The sequence below is a fragment of the Periplaneta americana genome, chromosome 6 (assembly GCF_040183065.1).
Source record: "Periplaneta americana isolate PAMFEO1 chromosome 6, P.americana_PAMFEO1_priV1, whole genome shotgun sequence".
NCBI classification, from domain to species: domain Eukaryota; kingdom Metazoa; phylum Arthropoda; class Insecta; order Blattodea; family Blattidae; genus Periplaneta; species Periplaneta americana.
Genome location: NC_091122.1, coordinates 17,987,008 through 18,011,896, shown reverse-complemented (window position 1 = coordinate 18,011,896; position 24,889 = coordinate 17,987,008). Strand labels below are relative to the sequence as shown.

The 24,889-nt window shown below is 38.4% G+C and overlaps 1 protein-coding gene across 2 annotated transcripts in view; it reads right to left on the bottom strand.

Annotated features, from left to right (window-relative positions):
* Nucleotides 1-361: 361 nt before the first annotated feature.
* The window catches only part of LOC138701076 (glucose dehydrogenase [FAD, quinone]-like), a 47,286-nt gene continuing 22,758 nt past the window's right edge, over nt 362-24,889 (bottom strand). The window contains exons 4-7 of one of the 2 annotated variants that reach the window (XM_069827634.1): nt 16,972-17,238; nt 12,085-12,463; nt 9,713-9,990; nt 362-2,228 (exon numbers count right to left, since the gene is read on the bottom strand). In XM_069827634.1, coding sequence (XP_069683735.1) covers nt 2,028-2,228; nt 9,713-9,990; nt 12,085-12,463; nt 16,972-17,238 — 1,125 coding nt within the window. In that variant the 3' untranslated portion in view covers nt 362-2,027. The remainder of the gene's footprint in view (nt 2,229-9,712; nt 9,991-12,084; nt 12,464-16,971; nt 17,239-24,889) is intronic. The other variant, XM_069827633.1, reaches the window with a different exon arrangement.

Here is a 24,889-nt window from a genome sequence, read left to right as displayed (position 1 = left end):
ATAATGGTAATAGTAATAATTATAAGAATAATAATAATGATAATATTATAATCATAGTTGTAATTGTTAATTAACAATTATTAGGCCACATATGCAATGACCACCTCTGATTGAGATTGGAAAGTCGATGTATCAGCTATTGGACGAAAAGTGATAGGTATTAGAGATATAATAATGGTAATAGTAATAATTATAAGAATAATAATAATGATAATAATATAATCATCGTTGTAATTGTTAATTAAGAATTATTAGGTCATATATGCAGTGACCACCTCTGATTGAGGTTCTGGCTTGGCGGTATGTGTCAGTGAAAGAACAAAACTGTTTGTATGTATTTATGTCAGAGGAAGAACAAAATTATTTGTTTGTATACATCTGAAGTCTGATTAGTGTAATATGTAAATAGTCAGCGATATATGCAATGGATGGGGAAAGAAATTGGCCACTCTACCCCGTTATCTCCTGACTTAGTTGTCTCATGGGTGATGCCTTGTTGGTGTCACTTGTGGGGTCCAGACCTGTCTTCGGATAGTTGACTAAACAACAATATATAGTGAAATAAAAATAGCTGTAAAAATTGTTTGGGATAATTGGTGGGATGAAAAGATCGACACATGCGAAGTTTCCTATGCTATATGTTGGTAGTGGTACGCGTTGGTAGTGCGAGAAATGAAACAAGGAGAACAAGGAGAGTACAAGAGAACGGGAAGACAAGAAGAAAAATTGCTATAGAACGAGAACAAGAGGGAGCCAAGGAGAACAAGTGAACAAGGAGAATAAAACGAAGACTGGGATAATAAAAGGAAGGTAAGAGCAAAGGGAATAGAAGAAGTACAAGGGAAGCAGAAAGATAACAAGGGAAATACAAGGAGAACGAGGAACTACGAAGAAAACAAAGCGAAAACAAGGAGAATAAGGGGAAGACAAGGAGAACTAGGATAATAGAACAATGATAACACAAGGAGGACATGAGGAAGACAAGGAGGATAAAGGAGGGGATTGCATTTTTTATGTATTGGTCAATTCACAAGTAACCCCCATATCCAGTGAGGAGAAAGACATAGTTCTAACACAGTCTAGTTTATACAGTCACGAAGCTCAATACGTAGTAAATATGCATCCATAGACAGTTGCTAACCACTAGGATCGCTACTATCGCCTCATAACAGACAATGCGAAATAGTACTTGCACAGTCAATTGTTCCTAGTACCCTCATAAACTCAAGCTTCGTGATTGTATTTACTAGGCTGTGGTTCTACTCCAAAACATATTTTTGCACGTTAGTTCACCATAATTACCACTGAAACAGTATTGATAATGTTTTATTAACTCACCGTGAACTACACACTGATGTCTAGTAGTGCAGTCAACAACTTCGGTGCAAAGCTTTAACTACGTACTGAAGACTGCCTTATGCACTCGAAAATGCAGACATAGTATGCTCTGTGAACAGTTGATGATTTTTTTTCGTCTCCTTTTTATCCATTTCTTTACGTCATAATTTTTATTTTGTATTTTTCTCATCCTACTTTCTTATTCTTCCTTCCTTTCTATCCTTTCATTTATTATTTTTCGTCTTCCTTAATCTTACAAAATTTGCTATAAATTTTCTAAAATATTCAGCTTTATTTATTTATTTATTTGCTTCGTTTTGCTTTCTTCTTACTTCCTCCTCTTTTAATCTTTCTTATTCTTTTAACTTTCTTTACTCCTCACACTTCACTGTCTTATTGTCACTACTTTTTTTTTCTGAAAAAAAAAATGGCGAACAATTGTTTTTGCGATTTTGTCCTTAGACTTAAAAAGCACAAGTTTTTGTTTATTTCTTCCGATTTAAAAATAATCTATATGAAGACGTATACGTGGCTAATTCAACAAATAATTATAATGCGGAACTTCAAGGAAATGAAGAGGTTTTGGAACACGCTCAGGATGAGGTCCATGCAACATTTTGGTTGTCATCTTGAGGTAGACAAACAATTGCCTTGACTTGGAGAACACACGTTGAGTTCCATCGATGACATCACAAGGCTCCCCAGTCCTCCTTAATGAGGTCAGAGCCCTTCTCGCCAATCATCATGGCGACAGAATGCGTGTGACAGTTCGGGATCTCCGGCGCTATGGACAAGTCGATTACTCTCAAGCCTTGAACCCCGTATACCTTCAGACGTGGGTCCACCACCGCATCGGGGTCTGAAGCAGGTCCCATCTTGCACGTCCCGACCTGAACACAAGCACGTTATATCCGCATGAGTGAAGTATTTCAACTGAGATGTTGTCATGGCAACTGTGAGAGGCAGAAGCCTCGATTAGAAGACTTAACAAACAATAAAATGAAGGGTTCGGAGCCATAGTGGGCCAAGCGCCATTTATTAAAAACGGAGAAAGCAAGGGTTAAAGTTAAGTGAATGCCATAGGTCAGCGTTTCTCAAACATTTTTGAAGTGGGTACCACTTTTTTAAGTCACAACAGTTCCGCGGACCACCTTACTTTTGTTCCCTTCGAAAGCAAACTTATCATTTTTGTACCACATTTTAATACCAGTATACTTATATTTTAAAATAGAATTAATTAATTAAAATTAAATAACTTAAATTAATTTTATATTATTAGCTACTATAATTAAGCTAATGTTAATAGAAGAAGACTAGTGGCTTGTGCAGCAAATGCTGCAAACTAAGTTCATTAGACGTTCAAATAAACATTTTTCAGATTTATTATCAGTGAAGAATACCAGACATTCGGAAACTTATTTGCTTCCATAACAATGAAAGATACTCTCTCTCTCGAGCCAATACTGAAGACAACCACGCATATAAATATCTACACCACACCGCCATTAAATATATGAAAAAGATCCAACCCCACTCGATTAATAACTATAAAAATATTTGATTTTTAATAATATTACTATCTTACGTAAGTTTTATAGCTTTCAGTAACATATACTATATAGCCGCCACTCAGTAAAATATGGAAATCAAAATCTAATATAAGTTATTCTCCACATCTACTTATATAACCCCAAAACGTTTCACTTTCTTATCATCAATATAGCATTAATATGTATAATTAATGAAAAATAGTCACATCACGGCATTAACTACAATAATATTTTATTTATAATAGTAATAATGCCATCAAACCACCTCAAGTTTTGTAGTTTTTAATATCCAATACACAGCTGTACCCAGAAAATTACACACCACAGAATCGAACCTGTAAATTATTTTTAGTAAGTTAAGTTTTTAATAACCAATTTAATTTGAGCTCTAAATATGTCAGCATTCTTGCAGATCATGGCCTTCGTGTAATATTGTTTACTGTAGTGTGTGTTTTGTTTTATTCTGAAATGCAACACGGCCGACTTGATGCTCGCTTCGCTTCTCCTGAATGCAATTAGCTAGTTCTCAAAACTGACGACAGATGGATTTTGGAAAATAGGAAAATTATGTAGGAAAATTGACATTTCACTGAAAACTACTATTTTTCCGCAAAACTTTGTGTTCCAAGCTTCAAAATGAGGGGCCATTTATTAAAATCCGTTCAGCCGTTTTCCCGTAATTTCCATTACCATTTCAAATTATATATATAGATTCATCTTTGTTTCTTTAATAATTTAAGGCTATCAGAGTTTGGATAATTTTTAACTTATTAACAAAAAAAATAAATAAATAAATGTTAATACTCACATTAATGAGATGGATGACCCTGCCGATTCTTGTACAGTTCTATATTTGGACGTATGCTGATATGCTTAAGTCGGAGATCGTCACATACAGTAGGGGAGACTGTTGTACCTTTAAACAGTTTTCACATTTTATTTTTTTTAATTTTGGGAAATGGAATTTTTTTAATGAAAAAATGCTTGAAATAATTATTGAAGATTCCTTTACAACTTCCTATATGTATTTTCCTGCTTTACAGATCTATTAAGGATGGAAAAAATAAAATGAATAGATATGTATTGTGTTCAAAGGTACAACAGGATCATGTTCCTTGGAACATACTCTCTTGTAAGTTGGAACACATGGAATATAGGTGGGAATATAGCTGTAAAAACTAACAATCATATTTAAAATGTATTTTCATTCATAAACCAGAGCAGGCTTCTCTGATTTAGATATTATTTCCTGGAGAAGCAATAACTGCTTCAACAGCTTTCTTCAAGACATCCGAATCATTTGAGGACCTCTTTAATTCCAGACTTACTTCGTGACATGACCTTAAAATAAAAGAAAAACAAAAACCGATAGTATCGTATAATTTGGAACATGTTCCATGGTACAAGATGTTTTGTGTTCAAAGGTACAAGAGGGTGCACGTTTAAACAAATATGGCTCCGAAAAATAAGAGAGTCAAATAAATCATGGAAATTAAAATATGTTATTACTCACCAGATGATAGGGAACACACCGTACTTGAAAGATATTAACAAATGCAATCTGGTTTTGTGTTAGAAAACATACATCAATGAACGAAATGTTTACTTTTGGTACTAAAAAAACTTCTTTTGTCCACGGAACTCACACTTTGCAGTAAATCAAACTGAAACTATGGCCAGAGCTACTTAGCGGCTTTCCCTACAATCTACTTCAGTTTGAGTCCTCTAGGTAGCAGCAAAAATTAAAAAACAAAAAATGTTCAAAGGTACACTATGCTAAAGGTACAACAGTCTCCCCTACATCGAGTCGATTTCGGTAGCCTACTTTGTTTTTATTAGAGTTAGTGATGAAAACCCTTTCTCACACAGATACGTAGAAGCAAACTGAATTATAATCTCTAAAGCACCATTGTATGGTTCACTGTATTCTCTTTTCACTTGTGATGCGGTCCAGAAATTAACCATACCTTCCGCTTGGAATTTCATTTTAAGTCCGGTGTCATTCGAAAGTTCAATTAACTATTCTCTTTCACTCAACGAAAGTTAGTTAGTTTCAATATCGCAATGAAAGTGATCACGACTCATGAAAATTCGTCGTATTTACTTGGAAAATAAGTTTTTAATTGTGATCTCAGAGTTGTATTATTGGTGTACGACGTACAGTACGTACCCATTTCAATGTGCAGACTGGGTGTCGGCAAAACTATTAAGAAAGTCATAAATACATGATAAGGGTCGGTCCTCTGTTATGAATTTGGGTGGTCCCTGGCTGGGTTACAGGCGCGGCGCCAGATGTGCAGGGGAACACCACGTTCATAGTGCTTTAAATCTCTCTTTTGTTGTTGAGAGTAGAGTGGGAAGTCAGTAGACGGATAGGGTAATAAATTTCATGTGTCTTTTCCAAACTCTGAGATTTTCAGCTATAGAGTGATACGCAATTCGTTTGAATTTTATTTTTTTTTCTGTCTTTTTTGAAGGAACAGAAGGGCAGACCTCGAGGACCACAGGTGGTGCGCGGACCATAGTTTGAGAAACGCTGCCATAGATTAATGAAGATTGACATATCATTTAGTTTTAATGTGTATACTTTATATTACTTCCCATATGTTTCCATTGAATTATGGTAATAACTTCATTTTAACCCTTATTTTCTACGGTTTTAGTAAATGGCGCTTGGCCCACTATGGTTCTGAACCCTTCAAATAACATTGAGGAAGCAGTAGTTAATCTTATAAATATGATCAGGAGAGCTATAAAACAGCTAAACAGCATGCTATGGAATCAGGGTGCTAGCAGAATGATCTCCCATACTGTTATGGATAGCATATTGCATTACTGAGATGCTGTTTTGTTGTCATGGTATAGCCTATAACTGAAAGACAGAAACTTTGTTGTTGTCATGCCATTCCTCTCCCTCATGCATGACGTGGTAGCTATTAGGTTACTTCATTTTCAACTTTCCTCTCAAAATTCTCTTATGTCCCTTCAAACGCAACGGTGAAAATAGACAATTTAAGTAATATTAATATAAAATTAGAAAATCGGCACTAAAGAATATGCTACTGGAGCTAAATGACAGCTGTGAGCAGTATGGATGAAGATAAATACAAAAAAGACGAAGAAAAATAAAGGTAAACGTGCGAATTCTAAATGAGGCAGTAGAGCAAGTGGACAGCTTCAAATACTTGGGGTGTACTGTAAGCAGTAACATGAGCTGCTGCCAGGAAGTCAAAAGGAGAATAGCAATGACAAAGGAAGCTTTTAATAGAAAAAGGAACATCTTCTGCGGACCTCTGGAAAAAAGAACTAAGGAAGAGACTAGTGAAGTGCTTTGTATGGAGTGTGGCATTGTATGGGGCAGAAACATGGACATTACGAGGAAGTGAAGAGAAGCGAATAGAAGCATTTAAAATGTGAATATGGAGAAGAATGGAATGTGTGAAGTGGACAGACAGAATAAAAAATTAAGCTGTGTTGGAAAGAGTGAGCGAAGAAAGAATGATGATGAAACTGATCAGGAAGAGGAAAAGGAACTGGTTGGGTTACTGGCTGAGAAGAAATTGCCTACTGAAGGATGCACTGGAAGGAATGGTGAACGGGAGAAGAGTTCGGAGTAGAAGAGATATCAGATGATAGACGACATTAAGATATATGAATCATATGAGGAAACGAAGAGGATGGCAGAAAATATGAAAGACTGGAGGAAACTGGGTTTGCAGTGAAAGACCTGCCCTTGGGCAGAATACTAAATGAATGAATGAATATCAAATTACGAAAATCGGCACTTAAAAACTTATTTTAGGCCTAATGTCAAATTGTAAGTATCTCGATATTTATTTTTTACACCATCACAATCCTTTTTTAAACTCCGCATTATGACTGACAAAAATGGAAGACGCCAGTGGGAATTTCTGAAGAGATTTGAACTGCTCGACAAAAGCAGACGTCATTTCTTCCCTTGATAATATGAAAACTGCAGCACATAAAATGCTGAATGTGGGGTTTTCCGCTCAACCAATTTCTGGGGAAATTTCACTACGCCTCTCCTCTACTGGTTGGAAATACCAGACTCTAGTATCGATCCTGAGACCTACCAGGTACGAGTGTCTGCTGACGGAGAGTTCTATTAGGGGAGAGTTTTAAGGGGGTAGGAAGGTATGAACCATAATCGTCTGGGTTCTGTTACTTGCTGTTCAATCATCGCGAAATATACGAGTAGATGTAGGACTTGCTGTTGCTCAAAATCAATCATGAAATTGCCATAGCAACAATTACGTCATTAAGTAGATTGTATTTATAACAATGCTACGCCAGCGAAGGCTACGGCATGGATGAATATATAATAGGATGCGAAACTTACTGAGTTTCCCGTAACACATACTAGAGGCGCTGTTGTAGAAATTGACCTTGCTGCCATCTGTTTGTGGGAGGGGTGTTATTACATCTAGCAGCGCACCAAGTAGCGAAAAGAGTAATTACTCCATGCATTTAGCAGCGCACCTGGTGACGAAAATGTTAAACTGTGCAGAAAGTATTCCCTCCCACCCTCATCGATATTCAAAACTAACCCAATTTAAAATAAAACATTTACCGTTTTAGTCCTCACAGCATATTCTACTGAAAATTCTTACCGGAGCCAACAGAAAGATAAAAGAAACGATGTCTTTTACACTAACCGATTAAAATATAACCAGACAGAGACAAAAAATAAAGCAAAAGGTTAGATAATTGGGATTGTATTCTTTGGGTATTTATTGTACAGCGCAATGGAAAAGTCTGCAAGAACTACATAGATAGTTCAATTTATTATATTACTATTACTTTACAATACATTCAACACTATTTTTACAACGTCCATAAACATCACTGTTTAACATACACTGCTTATACACACACGTATCACTTTATGTTCACTTATTATTAGCAAGTTTCAGTCCGCCATCTCGCTCCTCGACTCTCCCGTACAGCAATATCTCGAATGGATAAATAGAGAACTCTGGGTAATGTACCCAACACGTAGTTCTAATGTTCACCACCTACGATTTATCTCCGTCCACGAGACAGGGTGTTTGTCTGTTGTCTTGTGATTGTCAAAAAAGATATCTGTCATGTAGTAGCGACTTATTTAACGATACTTTCAACTGAAGAGGTTATTAAGCATCGAAATCCAACGTAGACAAAAAATGGAGGACAGATTTTTTCTGGAGCCCTCTATTATGAACACGGTTTTCATACATTCCAAGAAATATGATTTGGGCTTCCCACATTTATTTATCTACCGGGAGAAGCAATGCTAAGAAATGTATCGCCCTTTAAAAATCAATCGTCCTCGCCTAGATATGAACCCGCGAACCTCGGATCCATTGGCTAGCATGGTACACTGCTCCGTCGATATAGGAGAAAGCCAATGTTTATCTGCTTAAATATAACACGCGGACCAAGTCCCCTGCAATCGGCAAGCATCATGTTTAGGTAAAGAACAAAGGTCAAGGAATATTATGGACAGTAAAAAACCGATCATATAGGTATTTAAGAGTTGTTAATTCATTATAAAAAGTGAATCTGATACAACGTTAATACAAATTAATTTTATTTCCTAGAGCACATCTATTTACAAAATAAAATAATAAACAAGTAAAAACAGAAGTAAAGAAGTAAATAAATAAATAGGCCTAGATACTATCTTAAACTCTTCAGCAATATCCTTAATACTTGCGCCGTTTTCAAGGCGTTGAATAATATTTTACTTTGTCATAAATACTCAGACGTGAACGTGTTTGTGACATGATGCCTTAGCGGTATGCGGGGACTAGAATTCTCGTCAAAACAACAGACCACATTGTACTGTTTTGCTGCTTTCTTTAGACTCAAACGTATCCTACTAAATCGGCGCAGCAGTGTATCCTCTGGAACGCCAGATCATCGGTGATGACGACATCTATGAAATCTCACTCACATTTTGTAACAGAGTTAACGTAGTAACCAAGTAAAGAGATAGGTTTGGAAGTAAATCCCGAAAAGACAAAGTATATGATTATGTCTCGTTACGAGAATATTGTACGAAATGGAAATATAAAAATTGGAAATTTATCCTTTGAAGAGGTGGAAAAATTCAAATACCTGGGAGCAACAGTAACAAATATAAATGATACCCGGGAGGAAATTAAACGCAGAATAAATATAAGAAATGCGTGTTATTATTCGGTTGAGAAGCTTTTGTTATCCAGTCTGCTGTCAAAAAATCTGAAAGTTATAATTTATAAAACAGTAATATTACCGGTTGTTCTGTATGGTTGTGAAACTTGGACTCTCACTTTGAGAGAGGAACATAGGTTAAGGGTGTTTGAGAATAAGATGCTTAGGAAAATATTTGGGGCTAAGAGGGATGAAGTTACAGGAGAATGGAGAAAGTTACACAACGCAGAGCTGCACGCATTGTATTCTTCACCTGACATAATTAGGAACATAAAATCCAGACGTTTGAGATGGGCAGGGCATGTAGCACGTATGGGCGAATCCAGAAATGCATATAGAGTGTTAGTTGGGAGGCCGGAGGGAAAAAGATCTTTGGGGAGGCCGAGACGTAGATGGGAAGATAATATTAAAATTGATTTGAGGGAGGTGAGATATGATGGTAGAGACTGGATTGATCTTGCTCAGGATAGGGACCAATGGCGGGCTTATGTGAGGGCGGCCATGAACCTCCGGGTTTCTTAAAAGCCAGTAAGTAAGTAAGTTAACGTAGTAACGGTGAAATTAACCATAAAGTTGCTTCTATTTCCTGGAAGGTAAATATGAGTGGATTATAATGACACTTGGTGTACCTGGTGGTGGAAGAGCATGGTATAGTGTCGGAGATGACATTCCCAGTAGGCGTCAGAGGCGAAGGTCAGGTGTTCGCAACCCGGTACTGGGATGTCGTGTAGGCGGACGCCAAAGCGTTGGAACTCCGGCGATGCTGCCAGCTGTAGCGCTAGACGCGTGACAGCCACGATGGACGCCACGTCCTTCGGATGGGCGAAGTAGTTCGGATGGAAGAGAGGCGCTTCCAGCGGGTTGCGGGACTTCAGGCGCACAGTTCCCTTGCTCAGCGGTCGCATGCCTGAGGCAACAAAAGCGAAAAGTTGTAAAAGTAGAGCTAGGAGCTGCACTTGTTTCAGTTCTGTAATGACTAAACCGGAAGCAACTTTCGCCTGCAGTCCAGACTCTGTTGTCACATGTGACTCACGTTTAAAGTTTTGTTCAGTGCTTTAAGGTTGTTACCAGTACGAGTGTTATGGAAACTGAAATTTAAGTAGGCCTATAGTTATTCTGAAACATCGTGTATACCCTAGCCATCCTTCTCTAATGAGCTACTTAATTTCCTAAGTACCTAACATTTTGCTTTTTTTGTTTGCTTCTTGAACTCTTACCATAATAATTTCCCCTGTCCAAGTATTCGATAAGTCCGTATTTTACTAATGATGATGATGATGATAATAATAATAATAATAATAGTATTATTATCATTTTAGTAGGATATTTACGACGCTTTATCAACAGCTTAGGTTATTTAGCGTCTTAATGAGATGAAGATGATAATGCCGGTGATGTGAGTCAGGGGTTCAGCACCGAAAGTTACCCAGCATTTGTTCTTAATGGATTGAAGGAAAATTTCGAAAAATATCTCAACCAGGTAACTTGTCCGAACTGGGATTCGATCCTGGGCCCGCTAGTTTGGCATCATGTCAGTCAACTAGTCCAAAGTGACGGACTATAATAATAATAATAATAATAATAATAATAATAATAATAATAATATTATTATTATTATTATTATTATTATTATTATTATTATTATTATTATTATTATTATTATTTTAGGACGGTTTATCAACATCTTAAGTTATTTAGCGTCTGAATGAGATGAAGGTAATAATGCCAGTCAAGTGAGTCAGGGGTTCAGAACCAAAAGTTACCCAGCATTTGCTCATACTGGGTTGAGCGAAAACTCCGGAAAAAACCTCAACCAGGTAACTTGCCCCGACCGGGAATCAAACCCGGGCCACCTGGTTTCGCGGCCAGACGCGCTAGCCATTACTTCACAGGAGTGGACTATTATTATTATTATCATTATTATTATTATTATTATTATTATTATTATTATTATTATTATTATTATTATTCATAGTTTTATGCTCAAGAGTAGGTCGTTAACTACAAATCCTGCATTATAAAAAATTACCTCTTTCCCACCTTCCTCATAGACTTCGTATAGAGCCATATATCTTAATTTTGACTATCATCTGATACTCGTATTTTACTCCACCCCGAACTTTTTTCACGTTCACCATTCCTTCCAGTAGTAATAATAATAATAATAATAATAATAATAATAATAATAATAATAATAATAATAATAGTAATAATAATAATAATAATGTCTCGTCACGAGAATATTGTATGAAATGGAAATATAAAAATTGGAAATTTATCTTTTGGAGAGGTGGAGAAGTTCAAATATCTGGGAGCAACAGTAACAAATATAAATGATACTCGGGAAGAAATTAAACACAGAACAAATATGGGAAATGCCTGTTATTATTCGGTTGAGAAACTTTTATCATCCAATCTGCTGTCGAAAAATCTGAAAGTTAGAATTATTTATGAAACAGTTATATTACCGGTTGTTCTGTATGGTTGTGAAACTTGGACTTTCAATTTGAGAGAGGAACAGAGATTAAGGGTGTTTGAGAATAAGGTGCTTAGGAAAATATTTGGGGCTAAGAGGGATGAAGTTACAGGAGAATGGAGAACGTTACACAACACAGAACTGTACGCATTGTATTCTTCACCTGACATAATTAGGAACATTAAATCCAGACGTTTGAGATGGGCAGGGCATGTAGCACGTATGGGCGAATCCAGAAATGCATATAGAGTGTTAGTTGGGAGGCCGGAGGGAAAAAGACCTTTAGGGAGGCCGAGACGTAGGTGGGAAGATAATATTAAAATGGATTTGAGGGAGGTGGGATATGATGATAGAGAATGGATTAATCTTGCTCAGGATAGGGACCAATGGCGGGCTTATGTGAGGGCGGCCATGAACCTCCGGGTTCCTTAAAAGCCAGTAAGTAATAATAATAATAATAATAATAATAATAATAATAATAATAATAATAATAGCGTCAATGTTTTTTTATATTATAGATAGTACCTATGGGGAATATAGTGAACGAAGGCAGGTGCTTGATGGGGCGGAACACGGCGTCGTAGAGCTGGTCCGACAGGTCGTGCGCCATGCGCAGGCCGCCCTCGTCGGAGTTCGTGGAGCCGGCGGCGAAGAGCAGCTCGACATCGGGCCAGCCGGTGGCGTTCGGACCCGAGGGCACGAGCCCCACGGCCTCCACGCCCCCCAGCACGCTGAGCGGCCCCGACCCCGCCATCAGCCACCGCAGCACGGCGGACGGCTTCCTGGCGTCGGACTCCCTGATGCCCACCGACTGGTTCAGCAGGAACGTGAGGCCGCCCAGCCCCACGTGGTCCTGCAGGTTGAGCCCCACCGACAGGTCGCGCACCACCGAGATGTTCAGGTCCTGCGTGACAATATACAAGAGGAATAGTAAATACATATTGTTTGGTAAGTTTATTTATACACGCTTTAAGGGGAAGGATGGTATTTTTTTTAACTTTTTTCCTATTTGGTGTAAAATATTAATTTTTGTGGGCCCAAATTGGAAAAGAAAATATACCCAATGCAGGATTGTACTAAAACCGATATATCTAAACCGTTTTTAAAGATAGATTCAAACAATTTTTTGTAATGTATTTGCAAAAGCATGTTCTAGAAACTGTCTGTAACAGAATTTTGATATTAGTCCCTACCTTTGTAAAATAAACAATTAAAATTTAATAAGAATTTTCTGATTTCCTTTCTTGCAAACAAACGGACGTATTTTTTAAATGAAATCAATTAACAAAATTCTGTTACAGAGAAAAGTTACCTAATAGTCTAAAGAATGTGTGTTCTAAATTTCATGCATGTATCTATAATAGTTCAGAAATTATATCCATTTTTGTCTGGCAATGTAGCAAAAAAATGAAGTTACTGGAAACCGATGAAAGCGGGCGTGTGATTTAAAAATCCATAGCGCAGGGAGTTTAAAAATGACGACTCAACATCCGATAAGGGCACAAATACCCACAAAATGTTATGCTATGCATTCCACATATATCACAGAGTATTTGAAAGATTTTTTTTTTTTTTGAAAATTTACTAATTTTTCACCAAAAAATACCTTAACATCTGTGGTCATGTCGCGTGTTTAGGATCTGTGGTTATACCAGTAGGCCTTTTTTTTACTATTGTTGAGTTCCTGTTTCTATTGTGTGTTGTAGATGACTTGTGTTCATGTAACTGATTATAGATTTTTTATTAATATTTATGATATTGGTGATTGAGACGGCGATGAATCATCTATACTAATAATAAATCTGTAGCCGAAATTTTTCTGGTAATTTTCGATTTTCCAAAAATAATTGGTCCTAACAAATATAATTAACCACACTGAAACCGAAAATCGCTTTTTTGACATTTTTGTTTGTATGTCTGTCTGTCTGGATGTTTGTTACCTTTTCACGGATTTCGATGAAAATTAGAATATAAATTAAGTTCGTTGTTACTTAGATTTTAGGCTATATGGCATTCAAAATACGTTATTTAAAAGGAGGGTTATAAGGGAGCCTGAATTAAATAAATCGAAATATCTCGCTTATTATTGATTTTTGTGAAAAATGTTACATAACAAAAGTTTCTTTAACAATCATTTCCAATAAGTTTCATTCTTTAAAAAATTTTGATAGGACTGACATTTAATGAGATAAATGAGTTTTAAAATTAAAATAACTGCCATCTAAGGCGGTGTAATGAAATAAAAAACAAATGACTTCGTCTATAAGGGGCCTTGGACAACAACAATCGAAAGCTATGAAACATACCCTACAGAGAATGTTTCTGTGTTTGTATTAAGTAATATCGGAAGCTAAATTAACCGATTTGTATAATTAATTATTATTTCACCATTTGAAATTGTAGTTTCTCTAGATGGACATAATGCTATAATGTTATTACAGTAACTTCTGAGTGAATTGAGGACAGGTAAGATTAAAATAGCTTCTTATGCACAGAAAACTTGATAGGCTATTCTGTATATTCGTTTCCTGTATTTCTTAAAATAATGTTTATGTAACTTACATCCGTTATCAACACACTTTTTATATAATATAATATAATATAATATAATATAATATAATATAATATAATATAATATAATATAATATAATATAATATAATATAATATAATATAATATAATGTAATGTAATGTAATGTAATATAATGTAATATAATATAAGGTAATGTAATATAATATAATATAATATAATATAATATAATATAATATAATATAATAACATATAATATAATATTATTTAAGTTATTTGAAGGGTTCAGAACCATAGTGGGCCAAGCGCCATTTACTGAATACGTAGAAAACAAGGGTTGAAATTAAGTTATTACCATAATTCAATGGAAACATATAGCAAGTAAAATAAAGTATACACATTAAATCTAAATGATGTCAATGTTCATTAAACTATGGTTGCATGTAATAACAATTATGAAACATGTTAAAGGAATTGTCATTGCACCAAATGAGTGGACTCTGGACCAAAATGATCGCATTTTAATTATTTAAATACAATTTAAATTAAGTAGGCCTAACATATTAAACGATTTATCCTTCTATCAAACACAAATGTTCTCTGGATCAAACGTCCTATTTTAATTATGTAATTACTTTATATTTATTTCTAACGGGTGCAGCGGAGCGCACGGGTTCGGCTAGTGGTATATAAATTTCCAATTCTGCGTTTGTTTTTGTGACTGAGGAAAACCATGAAAATCCCCACTCAGATTGGTCGGCCACGGGGTTTGAACCCAGGGCCGTCCGATTGCAAGTCTCAAACGGTACTGTCTGAGAACGTATTTTTAGAGGTGGTAGTATGGATGTTCTGATTAAAAATGTTCTTACAATCATGTGTCCAATTTTCAATGGATGTTGAGATACAGCTCTCTGAATGTTAGACATAGCAAGCATTGCAAGTGGTGATGTGCAAGCTCTCTATCTTGTTGGGGTAGCTGCCACTGCTTTCTTTCTTCATAGTCGAGTTTCATAGGTAATTCGAGGGATTAAACACAGATTCATTCATATATTATTATTGGTAAATCTCTTTTTGTTCCAGTTGTAAATATACCCCTTACATTTATGTTATTAGTAGTGGCCTTTATTATTAGTTCGTAGAAATCAGTCTGGTTATTTAGATCCCAAACTCTGCTCATTTAACCCCCTAAATGAACTGCCCCTACACGAGACCTCACTAAATTGCTTTCTTTTACCAGAAAACTAGATTCACCCCATTTAATAAAAACCCTTAGGCCCATTTTCAAGATAAAATTTACAAATATATAAAACAATTGCTCACGCATTGTATTCTTCACCTGACATAATTAGGAACATTAAATCCAGACGTTTGAGATGGACAGGGCATGTAGCACGTATGGGCGAATCCAAAAATGTATATAGAGTGTTAGTTGGGAGGCCGGAGGGAAAAAGACCTTTAGGGAGGCCGAGACGTAGATGGAAAGATATTATTAAAATGGATTTGAGGGAGTTGGGGTATAGAGAATAGATTAATCTTGCTCAGGATAGGGACCAATGGCGGGCTTATGTGAGGGCGGCAATGAACCTCCGGGTTCTTTAAAAGCCAGTAAGTAAGTAAGTATAAAACAATTGCTCGTTAACTTTAACTCCCTAAATTAGTTTTCCCAACGTCAGGACCTAGCTAAATCACTTTCTCGCACACGTGAACGATAGATTCGCTATATGTCATCAAAATCCTTCGGCCCGTTTTCAAGCCAAAATTTACAGATCCCACAAAAATTGCTCGTCTGATTCTATTTGATACGGTTGATGAAATAGTAGGCTATAACGTATATCAAGTCCTGAAGAAAGTCTCTTGCTAAATTACCTAACAGGTATATTCCCCTTTTCTAGTGTTGCGTGATGATGGAATACATATGTAACTCCGAAATATTGAATAGTTCTGCGTCTATGGCACGGTGCAAAAACCCAAAAATGTTGTCCACCTCGAAAGTCTTAATACAGGGTGATTCACGAGGATTTACCGTCCCTTACGGGGCTTATTTCCGAAGACATTCCGAACAAAAAATGTAATATAAACATTTGTCCTAATCTCAATATTTTCAGGATTACACTAATTTGAAGTTGTTTGTAAAATACCATTACAGTATTCTTGAGTTTTAAGGATAAAAGAATATTACAGATAAAGAATGATCTATTCAGGAGTATCATTTTCTTTAATTAGCTAGTATTCTGAAGCTATAAAAATATTTTGTGAATTCCATAGTTGCTTCGTACAATTTTTTTTTTTTTTTCGATTTTTAACTACAAAATTACATTTTCTTACGCATTTATCACAAAAATTGTTACAATTCACGCCACTCTTGTAAATTCTTTAAGACTGTACATTAGGATGCATAACTAAACTGTAAAGAATCAAGTTCCTAAAGTCGTATTATTTGTAACAATTTTTTTGATAAGTGCTAAGAATGATACCATTTTTAGTTAAAAGTTAAGAAATAAAATCTGTGCAAAACATTTAACAACACATTTTTAGCTTCAGAACATTAGTCATGTAAAGAAATGACACTTCTGAATAGTTCATTCTGTATTTGTAATATTTTTTTACCTTTAAAACCAGGACAAAAGGTGTTTTACTAACAACTTCAAATTAATGTGACTTTGAAAATATTGAGATTAGGACAAATGTTTATATGACACATTTTGCTCAGAATGTCTTCGAAAATAAGCTCCGTAAGGGACGGTAAATCCTCGTGAATCACTCTGTATTTTAAATAAAATTCCATAAAAATGTTGTCGAGATCAAAGTCGAATCTGTACGCCTCTACAGTCTGCAGCTCCATTTAAAATGTATTGCGTCCACACAGCCCTGAGTTGAACTCACCTGGAGATGATCCCGGGGCCCGATGCCGGAGAGCATGAGGACCTGTGGAGAGTTGAGCGTACCCGCGGACAGAACGACTTCTTTGCGGGCCGCCACGCGGTGGCGCTCGCCGTTTCGGAGAAACTCGACCCCAGTCACCCGGTCCTCGTCTGTAAGCAGGCGGGTCACTCTGGACCGCAGTGAGATGTGCAGGTTGCGTCTCGCTCGCGTGCGGGGGTCCAGGAACGCCTTGTTGGAGCTGCAGCGGGCGCCACGACGTAACGTGCCCTGTGCACAACACGCGAAGCCCTCTTAAAACATCCGACACAAAATGTTCGACAAGTACTCTGCCTGAAGACTAACGTTTGTGCGAGATCGTGCGTATTTGCTTGGTTTCCGCACAGAACCAATACGCGGTAAGTGTGAAATACCACATTCAGTATTCCCAACGTAATACACATAACAATTTCCCTCTTCTTACCGCTTAAGCGCCATATTCATTTCACTGCTTTAGGCTTTTAACATATTATTTTTAGAGACGTTTAACATAATAATAATTATAAATTGGAAACTTACCACTGCAGTTTCACCTAAATTGCACGGTTAATTATTGTTTTTTAATATTTGCAAAAATTAAGTAAACTCTACAACACCACAAAAGTTACTGCATTTGTAATGCAAGTAACATTAAAGAAGCCGTGAAAAAATCAACAAGATTCCAGATGCCGATGTTATTACTGCAATATGTTATATAAATAATAATGTTAAAATATTAAAATGAAAAATAAATCATTACATAACCTTATCGTTTGTTTTAAGTTCGCGTTTATAGACTGGGGGGAAAAAAAGACAGACGTATATCACGGCTTGCTGGAATATAGTAAACACAGAAAACATTATAGCAACAATGTTGAAGATTGAAGCAGTAATTAGGAGAGGGAGAGACCGATTTATTAGCGAAGTGATATCTCCATATTTCTATTACATGTATTCGCGGGGATGTTCTGGCGACTTCGTTAGAATTAGCTTCCCCACACAGGTGTTGCGACACTTGTCAGCATCGGACAAATTTAGGGCCACCTTGAGCGGGGTTTCGTATAGACTCGATGAAGCATAAAAGCCGAAGTCGGACTAGACCCGTGGGAAAGATACTGCCAAGCTCGGGTTTTCCAAAGAACGGGTATTCTTGTGAGATATACAAACTAATTAGATGTTATGGGAAATCCAAAGTTTAAATTTAGAGATGACATATTTCGCGCCCAATAAGAAGAGATCTTGGTCCAGCTTATGAGGTCACTTTGGAGCAATAGGGAATAGATTTTAGGCCAGTTAGTGACGTAGTTTTTAACCAGTAGAATAGTTAGTTTTAGCGTAGGATAGGTTTTTATAAATAAGGGTGACGGGGAGCGGAGATCATCAAAACAACTTCACATCGTGTCGGCGGCCCTACATACAGGGCACAATAACTACTTCGTTTGGTGTCGACAGGACTACTTTTTCGCTTCGTGTCGACACAATCACAACATCTCATCGTGTCGGCGGCCCAACTTAATAGTCTTTCTTCAGGCGAAGACTCGATAGATTGAACTTTGTCATCGGCGAGACTACTCGCCAACGTTTAGGAGCTTCGATCGTAGTGTACGGGACAGAGTATTGAATTTATAGTATCGGATAGAGCTTATTCAGAGCTGCAACTGAGTCGATACAGAATTGCGACCAACGATTGAATTATAAGTCAGCCGGAAATACATACTCTAGGGTTTACCAAGTGAATACGACAATAAACTTATAGTTTTGGAATTTACACTGCCTTTTATATAAGTAGCCGGCTTGGGATTATTCCCGACATCAACCTACACCACAACCGTACCTCGGCTACCCTGAGTGAATCTCACGCAACACCGAGACGCACCCACCCTCAAATGGCGCCCAACGTGTAGTCACAATAACCACTCACCCTCAAATGGCGTCCAACGTGGGACCCCAATAACGACACCCACCCACAAATGGCGCCCAACGTGGGGCTCGAAGGAAGACAGCTGTTCCAGTGACCGGCCCCGGGTGCGAACACAGCACCAAACAACGAGGAGGACCGGACGGAGCAGTTCAGCCCAGCATAGCCGAGGAACGACGCTGGAAGGCGGGAACAGAACCAAGCCATCGCGACATCACAACACCACCAGTGAAGGCCACACGGAGACCACCAGAGAAGGCAACTCGGAGAGGCGGTGGCAAGTATGAAGGGAAGATGAATAAATGTGTATATATGTATATGATATTTTGGGGGAATAATTATAAAGTGTATATGTTTCAATTTCTGGTGTGATATTTTGGGTATATATATATATGTATTTTTTTTGTGTGTGATATTTTGGGGGAAAGTGAAATAAGTGTATTGCGTAATTTGTTGGAAGTGAGTAGAGTGCAAATACAGGCCTAGTTAGATTATTATTGGGAAAGCAAGCGTCGGATAGATGACAGAGTAGCATATAGATGATACTACGTAGCCATAGGAGTAAAGTAGTTAGGAAAATACGAGAAAGACGAGGAAATAGAAACAAGGGAACCATGGAGCAAAGGAAGGACGAGGAAATTATGGAAATCAGAGAGGAGGTCGAGAGTAACGCAGGACAGGAAATAGAGGGAGAGCGATCGGTGGAAAAGCAACAGAGGAGAGAAAGTGGCAAAGGGGAAATGACGCTAGAACAGTTATGGGAGCAGATGAGACAATTCATGGAAAATAAATTAGACAACAATTCAAGGGAAAGTAGAGAACAAATAAAACAAATGGAAACTAAATTAGAAAATAACTCGAGGGAAAGTAGAGAACAAATAAAGCAAATGGAAAATAAATTAGACAACAATTCAAGGGAAAGTAGAGAACAAATAAAACAAATGGAAAATAGATTGGGGGAAAGTTCGAGAGAGATTAGAGATCATATTGCAAAATTAGCGGAGAGAGGAAACAAGATGGAGGACAAAATAGAGAAGCTAGAGGGGAAATTAGCCGAGAATGGGATCGGAATGGAGAACCAATTGAAGATAGCTATGGATAGGATGTCAGAAAGTATGAAGGATTTAGAAGTTAGAGTTAGAGATAGCGCTACTAGAGAGAATAGCGACCTAAAATCAGCTGTTGAGGAAACGATAGTGGAGAAGGTTCGAGAAATTCAGAATTCGGTGGAAGAGAAAATAGGTGAGATGGATCAGGAAGTGGACGGTCTCAAGCGAGCCATAAAGAATAAAGAAAGGGCGGATAACGAATGTTTGGAAGAATTAAGAAGTAAACTAAACTCAATAAACGACGTACTAAATGGGGGTAGTCCCGCAAATTTAAGCGGACATAGCAGCTCGGACCGTGCAGTTTCTAGACAAGAGGGCACAAGTGAGAGCCCGGCATCAGGTAGCAACATAAATGTAAGACATGTTAACAATAGTGTTGGTGAGGAATGTCAGACCTCACGGGATGATGTGCGTAGTGAGTTGATAAATGTAAACGACAAGGCATATTTAGGCCGTCCCCAGTACCCCACTCACATTTTGAATGAGATTGGTTACCCTATTTTTGATGAGGTTGAATTTTCAAACCCACATAACCACATAAGTGAGCTAGAAACGTACTTTAGAGTAAGAGGGGTGCCGGATGACTTAAAAATGACTGTCGTACGAAAGAGCCTAAAGAGCCGACCACTCAACTGGGCGCTAGTGGCCCTAGGGGATAATGTCACTTATGAGGAATTCAGAGAAAAATTTTCGGAGAGATACTGGGGACAAAGACAACAACAAAGAATTAGGAAGGAAATTAATCAGAGCAGGTTTGACGCGGGAAGAGGCGTCTCTATGATAGACTATTTTCTTGAAATTGTTAAGAAAGGGAAAAGCCTCAATCCGCCAATACCGGATTCAGAGCTGATCCAAACTGTGATTTCGCAGTATCCCGAGAACATAAGATATAATCTGATCGTAGCAGGGCCCCGAGACTTCGGGGAAACAATAGATTTATTGACTGCGCTGGATGGTTCGGACGCCACGCACTATGAATGTAGTGGACAGGCAGATTATGAACATGGCAAAGGAAAGGGTTCAAGCCCCACCGACCAGAAAGCGGGGAAGGGGGCAAGTACGGCCTTTTCATCCCCAAGGACAGGAGCCCAAAATCAGAGTAACTGGGGTGGTGACAGGAGCCCCAACAATGCACATAGTCGGTACCATAATGGCCATAACGGAGGGAAAAGTCCCAACAGGGAGAGAAGGAGTGACCCGCCATTTGGGGGTCCTTACAATAATAGTAGGAATAACCAGAGTAGTCATAACAGGATGAGGAACGATCGAGGAGGTGTTGGTCCCGTGCGTAGGGTTAACCACATACGATGGTACACGGGAAGACAAGAAAATGGAAATAATAGGCTTAGAACCCAACCACACTGGCTTAGGAACAGAAATTACAGACAGGGATTCTGGCAGCCTAATTTTAGCAGGGGACCGCAAAATCGAGGTGATTGGAGGAGACAGGAGCAGGAGAGAGATAGGCGAGGCGTCCTACAAGAAATGGCCTCACAAGGGTGCAATAGGCCACCTACACAGTGTAACGTGGGACAAAGCAGGAATAGAGACATGAACGGACGTCAGCAAAGTCCGGTCAGAATGAGTATGGGCCGGGAGCCTATAAATTGTAGAAATAGAGACGAGGTAGCAGTGGAACCGACTGCATCACACTCGGGAAACTGCTAGACAGAAGTCTCAAGGGTTCGGAGATTTCTGTAGCTAAGTGCAATAAGTCACTATCAAAAGAATCCACCAACGCGGTAAGCGTAAAGAGACAGAGCGAGATTACTAACCCAGAGTTAGAAAATAATGGGACTTATGTATTGCCTTATATAGATGCTAAAATATTTGGGATTAAGTGTTGTGTGTTGTTGGACTCGGGCTCCACAAATAATGTATGCAGCTTGGAATTTTTTCAAAAGGTTAGGGATTCAGGAATAAAACTGCAAACGTTACCCATATGTTCACTGTACTGTGCGGGCGCCCTAAGCAAGAAGAAGGAAAAGGTAAAATATCAAGTGTGGTTCGAGTTAGAGTGCGGAGAAGTGAAATTAAATGCTATTTTTCTTGTGATACAAAGGTTGACTACCGACATCATTATTGGAGTAGAAAGCTTCTATGAATGGCACGCGCTATTAGATTTCAGGGAAAACAGACTAGGGGTTACGGCAGGTAACGGCAGTGTAGGCCATGTCCCATTCAGTAGGGATAGCGCTAGATCGGAGTTAGATGAGAGAACCGCGGAAGAGATAGGATTACAGGAAGAGTTATTTTTCGTAGAGCATCTAAACATTTGTAAGAATGTAATTATAGAGGTTAATCCGTGGGAAGGTAACGAGGTAACTAGGGGAGTGTGTCAAGTAGGCTGCGGAGAATGCGAGTTATGTATCGGCGAATTAGTCCAGGCGAGACAAATAGGACGTAATCTCATTAGCGGTAGGGCCAGATATTGTAATGAGATTTCGCTTGGCGATCTTAGGCAGGTAGTCGCGTCTAACAATAGGAAGACAGATACTTTCGAAATAGTAAGAGATAAAGTTAACCAGGCACACGGCCTGAGTGAGAGTGAAAGAAAACGCTTAATGGATGTTGTAGGTAGCCATTTAAATGTCTTTTCAGACGCGCCGGGTCTGTGTAGAGTGTATACACACAAAATTAAGGTGGTAGGAATGGAGGAATTTCGGCATAAATGTAGACCCATCCCCCTATCTTTAAGGGATCAGGCAGACGAAGTCATAAATGATATGTTAAAAGACGGAGTTATAGAAGTATCGGACTCGCCTTACGTAAATGCATTGTGCTGGGTTAGGAAGCCCAATGGAAGCTTAAGAGTAACGATCGATGCCCGACACGTTAACTCGTTTTCAGTTAAAGATAATTTCAGGACGGAGTCAGTGGACACTTTGTTAGGCCGTATCAGTGACTGTTCTATATTCACTAGTTTGGACTTGACCAGTTCGTATTGGCAGATTCCGCTGGACGAGGACTCGAGAAAATTCACAGCGTTCCTACATAACGGGAAAGTTTATCAGTATACCCGATGCCCATTCGGCATCGCGAGTTCTGGATCTGCGCTACTAAGGGCACTTGACATAATTTTTGGTGATTCGACGAAAGGTTTTCTGGCACAGTACATTGACGATTTTCTTATATATGGCAATAATGTTGATAGGCATATTAGGGATATTGATTTTGTACTTACTAAATTGAGAGAGGCTGGTATGACAGTCAAGCTGGGGAAAACAGCATTTTTTAAAGTTGAGACAGTTTTCCTGGGTTACGTAATTTCGTCTGACGGAATTAGACCGGACCAAGAGAGAATTCAGAGCATTTCGAGGATCCCGCCGCCGCGGAACCGGAAACAGGTTCGTAGGTATCTAGGTATCCTACAATACCAGAATCGGTTTCTCGTCAATTATGCTAAGCATGTAGCCTCACTCAGAGCATTGTTGAAGAAGGATACACCCTTCAGATGGGGGTCGGCAGAGCAGGAAGCATTCGATCGAACGAAACTGCTTTTCGCCGACTCAATTCTGTTGGAAAGGCCTAACGACAGCCTACCTTTTCAGATTTATACGGATGCGTCTTCATATGGATATGGAGCAATTCTATGTCAGACAGATGAAGATAACAAGCGACATGTGATTGCCACAGCTTCTAGGGGACTGTCGCGTACCGAAAGCAACGCATCAATCACGGAACTAGAGATTTCTGCTGTGTACTTCGCACTACAGAAGTTCCGTCAGTATATCTTTAATAGGCAGATCATCATATTTACTGACCATGTAAGCCTAGCTTTTCTGAGTAGATGCAAACTGACGAACTCTAGAATATCTAGATATGTGCACGAGATTTTGGCTCATGATGTGACGATTAGACATATTCCGGGGGCAGACAATATTTTTGGTGATTGTCTCTCTCGTTTGAATTCCAGATCGGGGCTACCGGAAACTATCACCGCCCCCGCGTACGAAATTGCCGTGATGAAAATTGATTCCACGAGGAATGGAGCTCTGATGGGAAAATTTCGGAAAATTGCAGATTTGCAGCAGGAGGATTCCACGATAAGGGCCTTAATGGACAAAGCTAGAGAAATCTCACAGGTGAAAGACGAAGTGTATGGATTGCGCTCTGGTATCTTGTATAAATTGCATGGTAGGGATATCCAGAAGTGGAAGATATACATACCTGCGAGTATGGAGAATGAACTTATAAATAACTTTCACCTATCTATGTGTCACTCTGGGAGTGATAGGATCATTTTAACTATGTCAGAATCATTTTATATTAAGCAACTGTCAAAGAAGGTTAGAAGGGTAATATCTCGTTGCGAGGTCTGCCAGAGGGCGAAACCTCTAAATGTAAGGTATGACAATGTACCACAGGTCATTATCAGGGGTAAAAAGAATGAACTTGTAGCAGTGGACGAACACGGTCCAATGCCCACATCGTCCTTCGGACACAGGTACATATTTGTTACGTACGATGTATTCACAAAATTTGTAAAGATTTACCCTTTAAGAAATATCTCTAGTAAGTTGTGTGCTGACAAGCTGGTTAGAGATTACATACCGACTTACGGTCCGGTAACAGCGGTGCTCAGTGACAATGTGTCGGTACATAAACCGAAAGTGTTTTGCAAAAGGCTGGAAGATGCGGGCGTGAAACTATACAATTGCTCCGCATACTTTCCCAGCGGTAATCCCTGCGAAAGAGCGCTTAGGGATATATCATTGTACCTCCGTATTCTGTGTCACCGAAACCATAAGGACTGGTTTAGGCAATGTGAGGTGATTGAGAGAGTCATGAACCACTCTATCAATCCAACGACCGGAATAGCTCCGATCAAACTTATGTTAGGTATCGATCCCGATCCCATGATAAAGAGTTTGCC